At 41.9% G+C, this 15685-nt stretch overlaps 1 protein-coding gene across 4 annotated transcripts in view; it reads right to left on the bottom strand.

The window, feature by feature from the left end:
- STXBP4 (syntaxin binding protein 4) overlaps positions 1-15685 on the bottom strand; it is a 175778-nt gene that overhangs the window by 72875 nt on the left and 87218 nt on the right. For all 4 annotated transcript variants that reach the window (XM_066364617.1, XM_066364616.1, XM_066364620.1 and 1 more), the window contains one exon: positions 1807-1983. In XM_066364617.1, the coding sequence (XP_066220714.1) occupies positions 1807-1983 (177 nt within the window). The remainder of the gene's footprint in view (positions 1-1806; positions 1984-15685) is intronic.

The raw sequence follows: 15685 nt of genomic DNA, 5'->3' as shown, positions 1-15685 counted from the left end.
TGTTATGCTAAAATCTTTTTGAATTAATTTTAGTACCAGACAACTTAGGACAAAAATGATTCTCAGCTTAAAGCTGTAAAAAAGAATTTCAAATAACCTACACTTTAAAAAACAAATCTGTATTTATTTATTTATTTATTTATTTATTTATTTATTTATATTTAGAAATTAAACTTAATGGGGTGATATTGGTCCATAGGATCACACAGGTTATAGGTGTACATCTCCATGGCACTTGATCTAAACCAGGGGTAGTCAACCTTTTTATACCTACCGCCCACTTTTGTATCTCTGTTAGTAGTAAAATTTTCTAACCGCCCACCGGTTCCACAGTCATGGTGATTTATAAAGTAGGGAAGTAACTTTACTTTATAAAATTTATAAAGCAGAGTTACAGCAAGTTAAAGCATATAATAATAATTACTTACCAAGTACTTTATGTTGGATTTTCGCTAAGTTTGGCAGAATAAATCTTTATAAAACAACTTACTATAGTTAAATCTATCTTTTTACTTATACTTTGGTTTTACTTATACCGCTACTGCCCACCATGAAAGCTGGAATGCCCACTAGTGGGCGGTAGGGACCAGGTTGACTACCACTGGTCTATACATTGCATTGTGCGCCCATCACCCAAAGTCAAACCACCTTCCATCACGGCCACCTTTACCCACCTCTAACTCCCAACCCCTCTCCCTCTGGTAACCACCATACTGCTGTCTGTGTCCATGAGTCTCAGTTTTATATCCCACTTATGAGTGAAATCATATAGTTCTTAGCTTATTCATCAGAACTCCTTAAATGTCCTATTATTTTTGAAAAAATTATTTTTAAAGTATTTTCCTTCCACAAAGTATTTTTAATATTTTGATCATTCCCAAATTAAATATGAAATATTTACATGTCTATCTTTAAAATGAGGAATATATTAGTAACTTAAGAGCTAACCTGAGAAAATTTCAGATTTTCTTCTGTATGTAGCTTGTCTAAATTGGTTTCATTTTTACTTGGTATATTTAAAATATTTAGCTCTTTTATGTTTAAACAAAGGGACAAATAATTCAAAGTTGCTTTATGTCCTCTTGATACATGACTGGATTAGAAATCTAAACACTTATGTTCATAAATAAACTCAATGATGTTATAAAATATCTATTTCAATTTATTTAATTCTCTACCTTATTTAGTGAAGTAAAAATGTATGTCTAGTATAATTTTTGAATACCATTCAATGATTATAGTACATTTATAAAAAAAAAATCACATAAATAATTCACATAAAAGTTCACATTGCCTTCTCAAAAGCATTCAGCATTTTGCTATTGAAATTTGAACCTACTAAATTTAAAAATCAGCTTCTTCTATTAATTATCTTGGGCCTTGGGCAAAATTACTTACCTTTTACACTTCCTTGAATGCTTTAATCAAGAAGCAAAACCCATCTCTCCACTCTGCTCCTCCCATCCCCACAAGACAAATTAGCAAGTTTAGAAACAAAGGAGAAAACCAATGTATCAATTGAGTGTTAAATATTTATAATTCCAGGACCTAATTTCTAGGCTGTACAATGTTGACCAACAACTGGAACAAATTTGGGAGGCACGCTTTTCCACCCCAAAGCAATCTGAATCCAGGGAGGCCCCCAACTTCCACACTGGCCCCAACAGGACACATCACCCTACCATTGAATAACAGAAGACAAACACTGACCTAGTTTCGAAGTACAGATGAAAAGAAAATGAAAACAGGATACATGACAACGGCAGGGAAACCATGGTAACCAGAAGAGGGGACTGCTTTGCTTACTTTATTTTGGTCAGAATACTCAGCCAGCTGAACCTTCAGCTCTGCGATCTGGGCCTCCAGCAGACGGACCACCTCTTCGTAGTCCATCTCCATGCCGTGCGCCTGTCTCTGTGCAGCTTCGGCGAGGTGAAGCCGGCTCCGCAGGGCTCTGGTTTCTTCCACGACGGCTTTGGCTTCCTAACGATGTCAAAATTGATGTCATTGGGGGCAGAGGTGGTGGTGGGGGGGATAAAACATGTAAAAATAGTTCAGTGATTTAAACAAAACATTTCCTCCCCCTGGAAATTATTATTCCCAAACTTAATATATGTATACAGGCTCCTCATATCTCAGTTTAAAAATGAATATTCATATTATTTTGTTATATAGAGCAGCTACCCAATCTGACCTTTCCTTTGTTGATTTCTGAGATGATTTGTGGTATGGAATTTCCAACATCACACACCTAGCTGAACATTGTGAAAATAAGGGAAGTCGAAGGGAACCAAAAACGGAAAATAGCAGAAGAAGAATTGGTTCAAAAGATAAAGGGAGTAGGCTTCCCCAGAACTCAGCAGGCGGTAAGGCTCCTGTTCCAGGAAGGCTCTTGAAGCTTCATCAGATGCCGTTAAGAGACCTACAGTGCTGTTGTGGAGCTTCCGGGGGCCCAAGCCCCAGGTCCCTCGGCTTACTCCTAGACATCAGCCTATCTGCTCCTGCTCTTTTGTAATTGGAGCCAAAGGTAGAACTCAGTAGCAAAGTATATAGCTATTTCTATCGGAAGCAATGACATTTATCAAACACATGTTGTGTCTCAGGTGATCGATGAGTTTTCTCTCATTTAACTTTTATAGCAACAGTGAGAGAAAAGATTTATTTAAAAAGCATTTTATACATAATCAAACAAAGGCTCAGGGAGGTTACACAATCCCAGGACACGCAGAAGACCAGAATTTAAACCCAGGTCTGCCTGACTCCCACCTTAGGGCTCTGTAAGGCCAAGGGCCGCCGCCTTCGTGGCCATGTACATGCAGGTTCCCATTGAATTTGGGCAGAGGGTAAGGAAACAGTGGAGCCAAAGAATGGTGGGCCGTTCTTTTATTAAAGTCTTGCACCGGCCGACAATTACAGGGGAACAAACAGGGAAAACACTTCCCTTTCACTCATTCAGAGCTCACAAAGCCCTGACACATTATCCCAGGGCTCGGGAACCTTTTTGGCCGAAAGAGCCATGACCGCCACATATTTTAAAATGTAATTTCGTGAGAGCTATACAACGACCCGTGTACGTTAGGCATTATCCAATAAAAATTTGGTGTTGTGCCGGAGGACAGCTGTGATTGGCTCCAGCCACCTGCGACCATGAACATGAGCGGTAGAAAATGAATGGATTGTAATACATGAGAATGTTTTATATTTTTAACGTTATTATTTTTTTTTATTAAAGGTTTGTCTGCAAGCCAGATGCAGCCATCAAAAGAGCCACATCTGGCTTGTGAGCCATAGGTTCCCAACCCCTGCATTATCCGGTTCCACAACCAGGAGAATCTTCTCTGGTTCTTCCTAGAATCAAAGACCTCACCAGTCTCGGCGGAGCTCACAACAGCCCCTCAGTGCTGGTTCCCCATCTGCACACCTTCTCTTTCCCTTCTCTGCCAACATGGCTTCTCCCTCAGCACCCCGCATTCTCTGCTCTCACTCTGCCAACACGGCTTCTCCCTCAGCACCCTGCATTCTCTGCTCTCACTCTGCCAACATGGCTTCTCCCTCAGCACCCCGCATTCTCTGCTCTCACTCTGCCAACACGGCTTCTCCCTCAGCACCCTGCATTCTCTGCTCTCACTCTGCCAACATGGCTTCTCCCTCAGCACCCCGCATTCTCTGCTCTCACTCTGCCAACATGGCTTCTCCCTCAGCACCCTGCATTCTCTGCTCTCACTCTGCCAACATGGCTTCTCCCTCAGCACCCTGCATTCTCTGCTCTCACTCTGCCAACATGGCTTCTCCCTCAGCACCCTGCATTCTCTGCTCTCACTCTGCCAACATGGCTTCTCCCTCAGCACCCTGCATTCTCTGCTCTCACTCTGCCAACATGGCTTCTCCCTCAGCACCCTGCATTCTCTGCTCTCACTCTGCCAACATGGCTTCTCCCTCAGCACCCTGCATTCTCTGCTCTCACTCTGCAAACATGGCTTCTCCCTCAGCACCCTGCATTCTCTGCTCTCACTCTGCCAACACGGCTTCTTCCTCAGCACCCTGCATTCTCTGCTCTCACTCTGCAAACATGGCTTCTCCCTCAGCTCCCTGTATTCTCTGCTCTCACTCTGCAAACATGGCTTCTCCCTCAGCACCCTGCATTCTCTGCTCTCACTCTGCCAACGTGGCTTCTTCCTCAGCACCCTGCATTCTCTGCTCTCACTCTGCCAACATGGCTTCTTCCTCAGCACCCTGCATTCTCTGCTCTCACTCTGCAAACATGGCTTCTTTCTCCTTTTTCCCCTTCTGTGCTCTCTTTTCAAAACTTTCTGGCAGAAAACCTCTCCTCCAGCAAACATTAGCAAAACAATGGCCCCTTCCAAGCAGGAATGCAATCCAGGCTTTGCAATCAACTGCCCTGCTCTGAAAGCAAGCACAGGTGAGGCTGCCCAGTGCCATTTTTAGCAATAAAAGTGAGCAAACTCCAAAAACAAATTTTACAAACTCATTTGCCCAACAGGCTCGATTCACCATTTCAGTCTGCCACTGGATGATAAAAGCAACACTATATATGAGCTATATTTTCCACCTTAGGCAGAGGAAGGGTGGTCAACCACTGGCTCTCTCAAAACATGCCCTGGAGCTGGGTCAACACCAGTCTCCCAGGACACCAATACAATTGAACACGGCAGTTACTATACCTTAAACCTTTCCTTTTCTTTACTTGATGCAGAAATCTCTCTTCCCTGCAATGGAACTTTCTGCTCCAATTGCCATGGCTAATATTTAACTACGGCAATTTTAATATCTCAGAGCTATTATAGGATGCTAAATTTCATTTAAGCCTAAATATGATTTGAAGTGAGGGGAGGGTTAGGAATATGGACATGTTTGTTTGTTTGTTTGTTTTTGTTTTTGACAGAGACAGAGAGAGAGTCAGAGAAAGGGACAGATAGAAACAGACAGAAAGGGAGAAAGATGAGAAGCACCAGATCTTCGTTGCAGCACCTTAGTTGTTCATTGATGCTTTCTTATATGTGCCTTGACTGGGGGGCTGGGGACTACAGCAGAGCGATTGACCCCTTGCTCAAGCCAGCGACCTCTGGACTCAAGCCAGCGACCTTGGGCTCAAGCTGGTGAGCCTTGCTCACACCAGATGAGCCCGTGCTCAAGCTGGCGACCTCGGTGTATCGAACCTGGGTCCTCCGCATCCCAGTCCGATGCTCTATCCACTGCGCCACCAGCTGGTCAAGCTGGACATGTTTTTAAGGATCAAATTTTCATTCATACAGTCAAAAACTATTTTTTTAAGTACTTATTTCATGTCAAGGTCTGTTTTAGGTACTGAGGATAGAGCACTGAACAAAGTAGGCAAAAAATTACTCCCTTCTTCCCCACCAGGTTTACACTCAAGTTTGGGGAGATAGTAAGTTAGAGCTTGTCAGTGAAGATCTTTTTTTTTTTTTTTTTTGTATTTTTCTGAAGCTGGAAACGGGGAGGCAGTCAGACAGACTCCTGCATGCGCCCAACCGGGATCCACCCAGCATGCCCACCAGGGGGCGATGCTCTGCCCATCCAGGGCGTCACTCTGTTGCGACCAGAGCCACTCCAGCGCCTGGGGCAGAGGCCAAGGAGCCATCCCCAGCGCCCGGGCCATCTTTGCTCCAATGGAGCCTTGGCTGCGGGAGGGGAAGAGAGAGACAGAGAGGAAGGAGAGGGGGCGGGGTGGAGAAGCAGATGGGCGCTTCTCCTGTGTGCCCTGGCCGGGAATCGAACCCGGGACTTCTGCATGCCAGGCCGATGCTCTACCACTGAACCAACTGGCCAGGGCTGTCAGTGAAGATCTTATTGAGAAAACATTTAATCAGAGACCTGCAGGAAGGATGGAGCCATGAAGATTTCCCAAGGCGGAGCTTTCGGGCAGAGGGGACGGTTTGTGCAAAGGCCCGGAGGTGGGACTGTGTCTGGCATCTCCAGAGAATAGCAAGGAAGACAGTGTGGCGGAAGCAGAGAGGAGCAGGGGCAGGAGGGGTGCAGCAGGACGTGAGAGCAGAGCGGTCACAGGAGGGAGGGCAAGGCTGGGCTGGGGGAGGCGTGGCTCATCCTCAAGGGCTTTGTAAGGTCTTCGGTTTTATTCCAGGTGAGATGGGAAGGGAGTGCAGGGCTTTGCGCAGAGAAGTGATAGGATCTGAGTTAAACTTTAGGTGGATTTCTTTTGCTGCTATGTTGAGTGTGGACTGGAGGCGGATGGCAGGAGTGCAGCAGGAAGAAAGGGAAGGGAATGGAGAAAAAGTAACTGTGGCTTGGACAAGGGTGACAGTAGTGGACAGAGTGTTAAGTGGTTAGATTCGAAATGTAGTTCGGAAGTAGAGCGAAGAGGAGTTCATCATCATTAACAACTTTTGCTTAGCAGATACTGTACCCAGACAATCATGTTATGTGATAAAAAAAATACAAAGGGGGTAAGAGACACTGGTCCCTTTTCTGCCTCCGCTTAGAACATTGGGTGTGGCTTAGATAACTGGAGGTAGAGAGAAGAGCGTGTTAAACAAATCGAACAATGCAAACGAAGGAAGAGAGACAAGAAGGAATGTGGGACATTTGAGAAAGGACACTAGAGATACATTCTGACTAAGTCAATGCTTCCTATCGGGAGCATGAATAAGAAAGGTCGGGGGAGGGAAAGAAAGGACTGGGCTCTGGTAGAAATGGCATGCCATGCAAAAGAACATCTTTTTCTTTTTAATACTAAATTTATTAGGATGACATTGGTTAATATATTCATAGAGGCTTCAGGTCTACAATTCTATAACACCTCAGCTATATAGTTGTATTGTGTGATCACTACCCCAAGTCAAGTCTCCTTCCATCACCATTGATCCCCTTTACCCTCTTCCTCCCCCTCCCACTGCCAATTACATCTGGTAATCACCATACTGTTGTCTGTGGTAATCTTCACACAACATGAGGGTGATTATTTCTTTGGTGGACCGGCATGGAATTCCTGGCCGACTAGTACAGACCTGCGGACCGGCAGTTGAAAACCACTGCTTTAATCTAAGTCTTTTTCCTTCACCAGGTTAGAGAAGTATTCCATCATTATTTCTTCAAATAAGTTCTTGATCCCTTGATATCTCTCTCTCTCTCTCTCTCTCTCTCTCTCTCTTTCTCTCTTCTTCTTCTGGTACACCTATGATGTGGAGATTGTTATCCTTTATGTTGTCCCAAAGTTTCTTTAAACTATCTTCATTTTTTTTAAATTCTTTTTTCACTTTGGGGCTCTGATTGGGTGTTTTCCGCTACCTTATCTTCCAATTTGCTGATTCTATTGTCTGCTTCATCCAACCCGTTCTTCATTCCCTGTGGTGTGCTACACTTCAGATACTGAATTCCTCATTTCTGACTGGTCTTTTTAATGGTTGCTATGTCCTGTTGTATTCTTGCTGTCTCTTTTTGAAGTTCACATGAACTTCCTGGAACATCCTTATAACCAATTTTAAAAACCCCGCATCTGTGTCTGGTAAATTGCTTGACTCCATTTCATTTCGCCCTCTCTCTGGAGAGTTGTCCTGTTCTTTCATGGGGGCATGTTTCTTTGTTTCCCCATTTTGGCTGCCTCTTTGCTTTTGTTTCCGTGTATAGGTAGATCTGTCATGACTTCCAGTGTTGGCAGGGTGGCCTTAGGCAGTAAGTGTCCCGTGGGACCCAGTGGTGCAGTCTCCTTGACCCCTTGAGCTGGGGGCTCCCTGAGTGAATTCTGGCAGCCGTCCCCTTTGGCTCTCTCCCCAGAGCCTCTGGCCCCAGTCTCTCCTCACACGACTCTAGCCCCAGTCTCTCCCCAGAGCCTCTAGCCCCAGTCTCTCCTCACACGACTCTAGCCCCAGTCTCTCCCCAGAGCCTCTAGCCCCAGTCTCTCCTCACACGACTCTGGCCCCAGTCTCTCCTCACACGACTCTAGCCCCAGTCTCTCCCCAGAGCCTCTAGCCCCAGTCTCTCCTCACACGACTCTAGCCCCAGTCTCTCCCCAGAGCCTCTAGCCCCAGTCTCTCCTCACACGACTCTAGTCTGCTCCACCCTCCCGCCACTGTCGTCCAGGCTGATTTGCTGTGAATGAAATTTTGTGCATTGTCCCTTTAAGACAGCACCTGTGTTTCTAGCTGTCTCTCCCTGATGGACAGAATCCCCACTGACTTTCATAGCCATATGTTATGTGGGTGCCTCTTTCTGGCTCTGGTGCCCTGGGATGGGGAGCCCAGCTTGGGGTTGAGAGCCCATGCTTCTCAGGGGGAACCTTTGCAGCTGAGATATAAATCTGGAATCTCAGTTGCTGCCCATGGGAGTGAGGCCAGACCTTTTTCCATCTCAACCCTTCCTACCAGTCTCGATATGGCTTCTTGTGTGAATCTTTGGTTATAAGACTCCTTTTCAGCTAGTCTTTAGTTGTTTATTCAGGTTGATTGCTTTATATTTTACTTGTAATTCCAATTTGCATCTGGGAGGAGGTGAGTGTAATATCTACCTCCTCTGCCTCCATCTTGGATCTCTTTAAAAAGAATTTCTATCTGAGAAAGTCTTGATGCCTTTCAGCATAAATTGAGATGAGAACACCATGCTTTAAAAAGCTAAACCTATTATCCCCTTGATTCACAGAAATTTAAAAAAAAAATTTTTTTTTATATTTTATTTATTGATTTTTAGAGAGAGAGGAGAGAGAGAGAGAGAAGGGGGAGGAGCAGAAAGCATCAACTCCCATATGTGCCTTGACCAGACAAGCTCAAGGTTTCGAACCAGTAACCTCAGTGTTCCAGGTCGACGCTTTATCCCACTGCGCCACCACAGGTCAGGCCGATTCACAGGATTTTATTTTCTTATTTTGTAAAGTAATTGTCTTATAATAAAAGGTCACTTTTAAAAAGAAATGTCTGGGAACTGACAAGGTGGTGGTGCAGTGGATAGAGCATTGAGATGGGGCACTGAGGACCCAGATTTGAAACCCTAAGGTTGCTTGCTGGCTTGAGTACAGGCTCATCTGGCTTGAGTGTAGGCTCACCAGCTTGAGCTTGGTGTTATCGCTTGAGCGTGGGATCATAGACATGACCCCATGGTTGCTGGCTTGAGCCCAAAGGTCACTGGCTTGAAGCCCAAGATTGCTGGCTTGAAGCCCAAGGTCACTGGAGTACCTATGGGTTCAATTGGAGTACCTATGGTCAAGGCACATATGAGAAAGTAATCAATGAACAACTAAAGTGCTACAACTAAGAGTTGATGCTTCTCATCTCTCTCTCTTGCTAAAAAAAAAAAAAAAAAGAAGAAGAAGAAGAAAAGAAGAAATGTCTGGGGAAATAAAAGAACATTTACTAGTATATTATTGAGCCACATCAGTCACATTTAGTTAGTTTAGCACAGGTGATCAGGAGTCCCCAGTGCTGTGGCTGAATCAATTTTATATCAGACTGCTGTCATGCGCACGGGAGGAAATGGCCTCTTGTGCTGGCACTGCTCTGATTTGCATGGATCAACTCACTTAATCCTCATACTGTTGTGTGAGCTATGTCAATTATTATCTTCATTTACTGGACAGGAAATTGAAGCTCAGCCAGGTTAAGCAACTTGTTCAGAATTCCAACACGAGTATGTAACTGAACTGGGATCTGAACCCAGGAAGCCTAGTCACAAAGTTCATGCTCTTAGCTACTATGACATGCTACTTACCTCTCCAGCTATAAAAAGTGCTAAGAAAAAATCACTGTAGATGAAAATATCCTCAGCGCCCAACCCCACATGAACTTAAGATGTGGCCATTACAGTCTACACAGAAACATTCGAGGTGGCTACATTGCCCTCCATTTTCCATTCAATCAATTTAGACAAGAAATATATTGTCATTGCAGAGAAAGAACAGGAATAGAGAATTCTCCGTAGCTGCAATGAAGGATAACTAATTTGATGATTTGTCTCCTTCGCACTCTCTTCATGCAGCTTTTAATCCTCTGTAAAAACAGCACTTTTATTTTTGCTCAAAGTATGCCAGTTAATTAAATGAAGACTCTGGATGGGGTTGATACAGCCATTATAGTGCAAGAACTGTGATACAGTGTGAAATGCAGTCAGGTGGTAAGAGATGCAGAGGTTTTGATGCTGAATAAATTCATGCCATTTCTTTTGTTAAAGGTATAACTGTCAAGTTGGTAGATGTGACCCCTGAGTGAAATTCTAGCCCAGTTCCCACTGAATAGCTGTTTAAAAGATTAGTGCATCGAACTGTCGACGCTTAGAGGAAGCAGTAAAGAAGAGATAGCAGCAGTGTGCTGTATTTAGCAACACAGGATCACATAAATACACTTTTGCTTTTCCTCTCGGGCCATCTTCTAATAAATAACTCACTGCAAAGCCTCCGATGTCAGTAAAGACTGAGGTAGGATTTTCCCAGTACCCTGCCATGCGCCTGAAATCCCATCAGGGTAAACGCTGCAGCCAGTTCACTGACTTACTTTGTCGTTGGTACAGAGAAATTCAGTTTAGAGCATTAGAAAATAAAAAAGAAACTAAGATGTAAATCAGAAAAATCAACATAAGTATTATTCTTTTTAATATAAGCAGTATAAGCAAATGTACTAAAAGGAACTTGAATTATGTAGTCGAATCTCTGACTTTTTTTTTTTTTTAGGGACACTGAGGAAATGCTTTGAACTCATGGCGTCCCATTGTAAAATGAGAATTTTTCTATCTCATAATTTCACAGCATATATTCAGGGATGGCTGGACCAAATTCTTTGAAAACATAATTCATACTAATAGAAATCTTTGTAAGCTACAAATACTTTTACCTTAGGTACATGGTTAAGTGGAGGCAAAGGGCATTATAAACTCACACAAAAGGCGGTATGAGCTCAGAAAGAAGACAATATTGTGTGCTTTCCCACATACAGCACTCTTCCCTATGAGAAACCACGATATAGAATTAAAAAGGGGGGGGGGTGCATTAGATGAGCTATACCTAGGTCAGAATGGTAGAACTGGGTGGTGCAGTTCTCTAAGACTCAGTTTATTTGCATCATGGGAAATAACAATAACTGCTCTTATAAGATCAAAACAGCTATCAGCAGTTCATGTTATAGTTCTTTTCCCACTCCTCTTAACTGTTTTTGAAAAACATACATAATCACCTATGCGATTAGAGAGCAATATTAGACTGATTTATTAAGGACTATTCTGAGGCATTCAATTAGTTATATCAGTTATTGAAATTTAGAGCAGTTGTTTGCAAACATAATGTGCACACATCTTTTTTAATGTTAGCAACAACCACGTAAAATCTCTGCTTCCCTAGTTCTGAGTCGTAATGGCTCCCTAAGGGAGAAGGAGAAAGTCACAAAGAGCAGTTGCACATTTGTAATTAGGCTAGCACATCCACATCACTGAGCTTAGAAGTTCTGTAATTTCTAAGCTAATCGGTAAATCTCTCAAAATGTCAACGGCTGACAGGAGAAAAGGGAGACTTCAAAGAGATATATGTTTTAGTGGAATGTAACTTATGCTCCGAAGCCCCAAAGAATACTTCTCTTATCAGCTTCCTACATTCACTCACTGGGAAACCTTTCTCGGTCTAAGGTCCCATTACAGCTTGTGAAAAAGATTAGGGTGACTACAGGAAGAGGGCTGTTGAAAGAAAAGTGGTTCAGAGTAAGTTATAACTAGTTTCCTTAACTTAGGTATCAGATCGAGTGAAATATGTATAACATTCTTCTCAATGGATGATCTCAAAGTCATTTGAAGATATTTATAAATGAATCTACAACTCAGCCCTTGAGCATGGACATACTCAGAAGAGAAAATTAATCCACAGAACTTGATACACGCCTCTGACGTGTGCTCTCTCCTTTGGCCTTCCTCACTCGTCCTCCATGAGTACATCCAGCCCACGACTCCATCACCTGGCCTAGCCAGTTATTAAGCACTGTGAAGTCTCCATCTATGATATATTTGCAGTCATTCCCTAATTTCCACTCTGACTACCACATTACGGATTTATGTCTTTATCAACTCACACAGAGTATGAAAATCACATAAGTGATCACCCTGCCTATGTATTCTTCACTATAATGTATTCTGCACACTTCTGAAGGACCAATTTTCCTAAAATATTGCTCAGTTCCACCTTAGGTAACAAGCCGAAGTACATGGGACATGATAAAATGGCACATGATGAAATACATCCTCAATATCCATTACTTCAAGTTTCTTCACTACTTGTTCCAAACCAACCTTTTCAGCCTTAGCACAATCCACTCTCTTACAAGATTACCATATCCAAGTGCATTAATTTACAACCTTCCCAGATTAAACTCCTACCTCTAAGATGTTTTGAGCACATTATTCCTTCTCCTATGTGCACACATTTTCCCCCTTTTTCTTTTCTTTTTCTTAACAATAAAGTTTCTTTTTATTTTATTGATTCAAGAGAGAGAGAGACAGGAACATCAATCTGCTCCTGAATGTGCCCTGACTGGGAATCAAACCGGCAACCTCCGCAGTTTGGGACGATGGTCCAACCAACTGACCTATCTGTCCAGGGCTCCCCTTTGATTCTATATCATTTGTCATCTATCCTCCAAAATGTACTTCCTGTTCCCTTCTCTAATCTTTCCAGACCACTTCAGCTTACAATGATTTCCCCTCTTTTTACCTTTTATGACATCTGTTGTCTGTAATTAACCGCAGGCTACTTAGTACCTCCTACTGTTATCTTGAACTATCATTAAAATATCAATATTTTACTATTTAACTTTCTAAAAGAAAAGGGTGTTGACTGCCCAAATTAGAACACAGGCAGTCTGAGAGTAAAAATTCCAGCTAATAAGAACAGGTGCTCCACTTAATATAAATCTGAGATATAACTGAGTTGAGAACAAGGAAAATGACTATTTTGTTTTTCATCTACTATAATAATTGCCCTGGAGAAATTTATTAGGTAAGAAACTTTCACAGGAAAGTTCATAAAAGGTTTTATCTTCATGGGAATATTAATAGAACTATATTTTATTTAAATAATTATAATAATAAAGCATGCTATGAATAACACCACACAATAAAAAGCAAATTATTTCATTAAATTCCCTTCATATCTAAATTGAACCAAAAAATCCCTTTGTAGTATTTATCAAGCAAATGAGATTATGTCAAAACCAAGTAAAATGAAGAAAATATCAAGGTTGAAAAAAGGCAGTTACCCTTTATTGAGTTTGACAATTTTATTTCTTGGTTTTTCATTAAATAGATTTAAAAATTATGCACATTAGTTTATATTTCCTTAAAAATTACATTTTTCCATCATAAGTTAATATAGTACATGCTCTACACAGAAAGCAGGCTGACAGCTGGCAGGCACTGCGGCTCGGGGAGGGGGTGGAAGGACTGAGGAAAAAGGACAAAACAATGAGAGAAAAACTCAAGGACAGGGACAACAGTGTGGGGATTGTGGGGGATGTGGAGGAGGGCATAGTGGAATAAATGGTGATGGACGAAGACTTGACTTGGGGGAGGTGAACACAGAATGTGGTGTACGGAGATGTATTGTAGAACTGGGCACCTAAAACCTGTATAATTATGTTAAGAAGTGTCCCCCCCAATAAGCTGAATTTTTAAAAATACAATGCATGCTCCCAAAAGGACAATATAATCTTTTTTTAATTAAAAAAATTTATTTTATTTTTTACAGAGACAGAGAGAGAGTCAGAGAGAGGGATAGATAGGAACAGACAGACAGGAACGAAGAGATGAGAAGCATCAATCAGCAGTTTTTTGTTGCAACACCTTAGTTGTTCATTGATTGCTTTCTCATGTGCCTTGACCGTAGGCCTTCAGCAGACTGAGTAACCCCTTGCTCAAGCCAGCAACCTTGGGTCCAAGCTGGTGAGCTTTGCTCAAACCAAATGAGCCCGTGCTCAAGCTGGCGACCTCGGGGTCTCAAACCTGGGTCCTTTGCATCCCAGTCCGACCTTCTATCCACTGCGCCACCGCCTGGTCAGGCAAGGACAATATAATCTTGAAGATCCTTTCTGACCCTGCCCATATCCCTGACTCAAAGATTTATGTGCTGACACTTCTTTGTATAGTGTGTAAAAATGATAGATATTTGCAAATCCAAGGAACAAAAATTTTCTTTGGTTTGTATGAAAAAGCAAAGTGCTCACCTTGCAAAGGAAGACTTGGTTAAGTTTTGTGGAGCAAAAGGAGGTCAATGAAATTATAATTAGCTCTAATTAACCCTCCCAAGAGCTGTCAACGTCTTCACCTGCAGCTGCCTCATTCTCCAATAGGTGCAGAATGGAGTTCTGCTTCTGAACAGTAGAAATATATATATTAAAGAAACAATTTTCAATCTCGGTTTATAAACAGAAGTCCCTAATCAAAGACAGACACACAAGGACATCTATCTGGTAAATTTTACCATGTGAACTTAATTCACTATGATTACTAATTTTAAAACCTTGCTTAGACAATGTATACATGTTCTGGTTTAGTGAAGGATGACATAAAAGAAAATCTATTTTCCTACTACTCTAATTCTGGCAATAAATGCAACAAATGGGAACATTTATGGTTTTGGAAATTTCTTAATCAGAATTTTAGCCCTGTTCACCAAAACCTGTTATAGCTCAAAGGCTAATTGTGCACTTATTAAAACCACATCAACACAATAAATTAAAAAATAGTAAAATAAATAAAATTAAATTAACTAAAATTAAAAAAAAACATTTAGAATTGATCTGAGGTTTGGGGTTTGAAGGAGCTTTCACTTCAAGGCAGAAATGTATTCTTTTTAAATTAGTAGTTTAATCCTATTGGAATCAAAATCTTAGCAGATTTTGGTTGTTTTGGAAGAACTTGTTCAAGAGTTCTAAATTTGAATCTAGCTATAATAAAATCTAAATAATAAATAAGATTCTGAAATTAACTTGGGAGAAAAAAATCAGTGCGAACTGGTAATAAATTTTGAAAACCAACAATAAGAGCAAAGAGAAAGAGAGGAGGATGGTGAGGCACGGCCTGAGGCCTTAGGTGTAGCTAAAGCCACCACAGTTGGGACTGGCCAAGGCAGAGGTAGAGAAAACGTTCATTCACCCAATAAATAGTTATTGACAAGGCAACTGGAAAGACCAGACGTCCCAAACAGACACTAGATTATATAAGAATTTAGTCTACGATAATGGAGATACCACAAAACAGGAAGTGGTTGCGACAGCAAACTACTTGGGGGAAAAAAGTGTCAAGTGTACACCTTCACCTCATACCATACACCAAATGAAATAATTTCTTAGATGGGTTATGTAAAGATAGACATGAAAGAATGATGACGTAAATGTGTACGTGAAATCTAGCTAAGAAAGATCTTTAAGTTTTAAAAAAGAAGAGATCATAGAAAAAGAGATTCAGTAACACAAACACACCTGTGTTTAAAACCTTTGAAAAAAAATTTCAAAGGCAGCCTGACCAGGTGGTGGCACAGTGGATAGAGCGTTGGATTGGGATGCAGAGGACCCAGGTTCGAGACCCCGAGGTCACCAGCTTGAGCGTGGGCTAATCTGGTTTGAGCAGGGCTCACCAGCTTGAACCTAAGGTCACTGGCTTGAGCAAGGGGTCACTCGCTCTGCTGTAACCCCCTGGTCAAGGCATATATGAGAAAGTAATCAATGAACAACTA

This window comes from Saccopteryx leptura, chromosome 2 (genome assembly GCF_036850995.1).
Source record: "Saccopteryx leptura isolate mSacLep1 chromosome 2, mSacLep1_pri_phased_curated, whole genome shotgun sequence".
Taxonomy (NCBI): Eukaryota; Metazoa; Chordata; class Mammalia; order Chiroptera; family Emballonuridae; genus Saccopteryx; species Saccopteryx leptura.
Note: the sequence above shows the minus strand (reverse complement) of the source record. Positions and strands in the feature narration are given on the sequence as shown.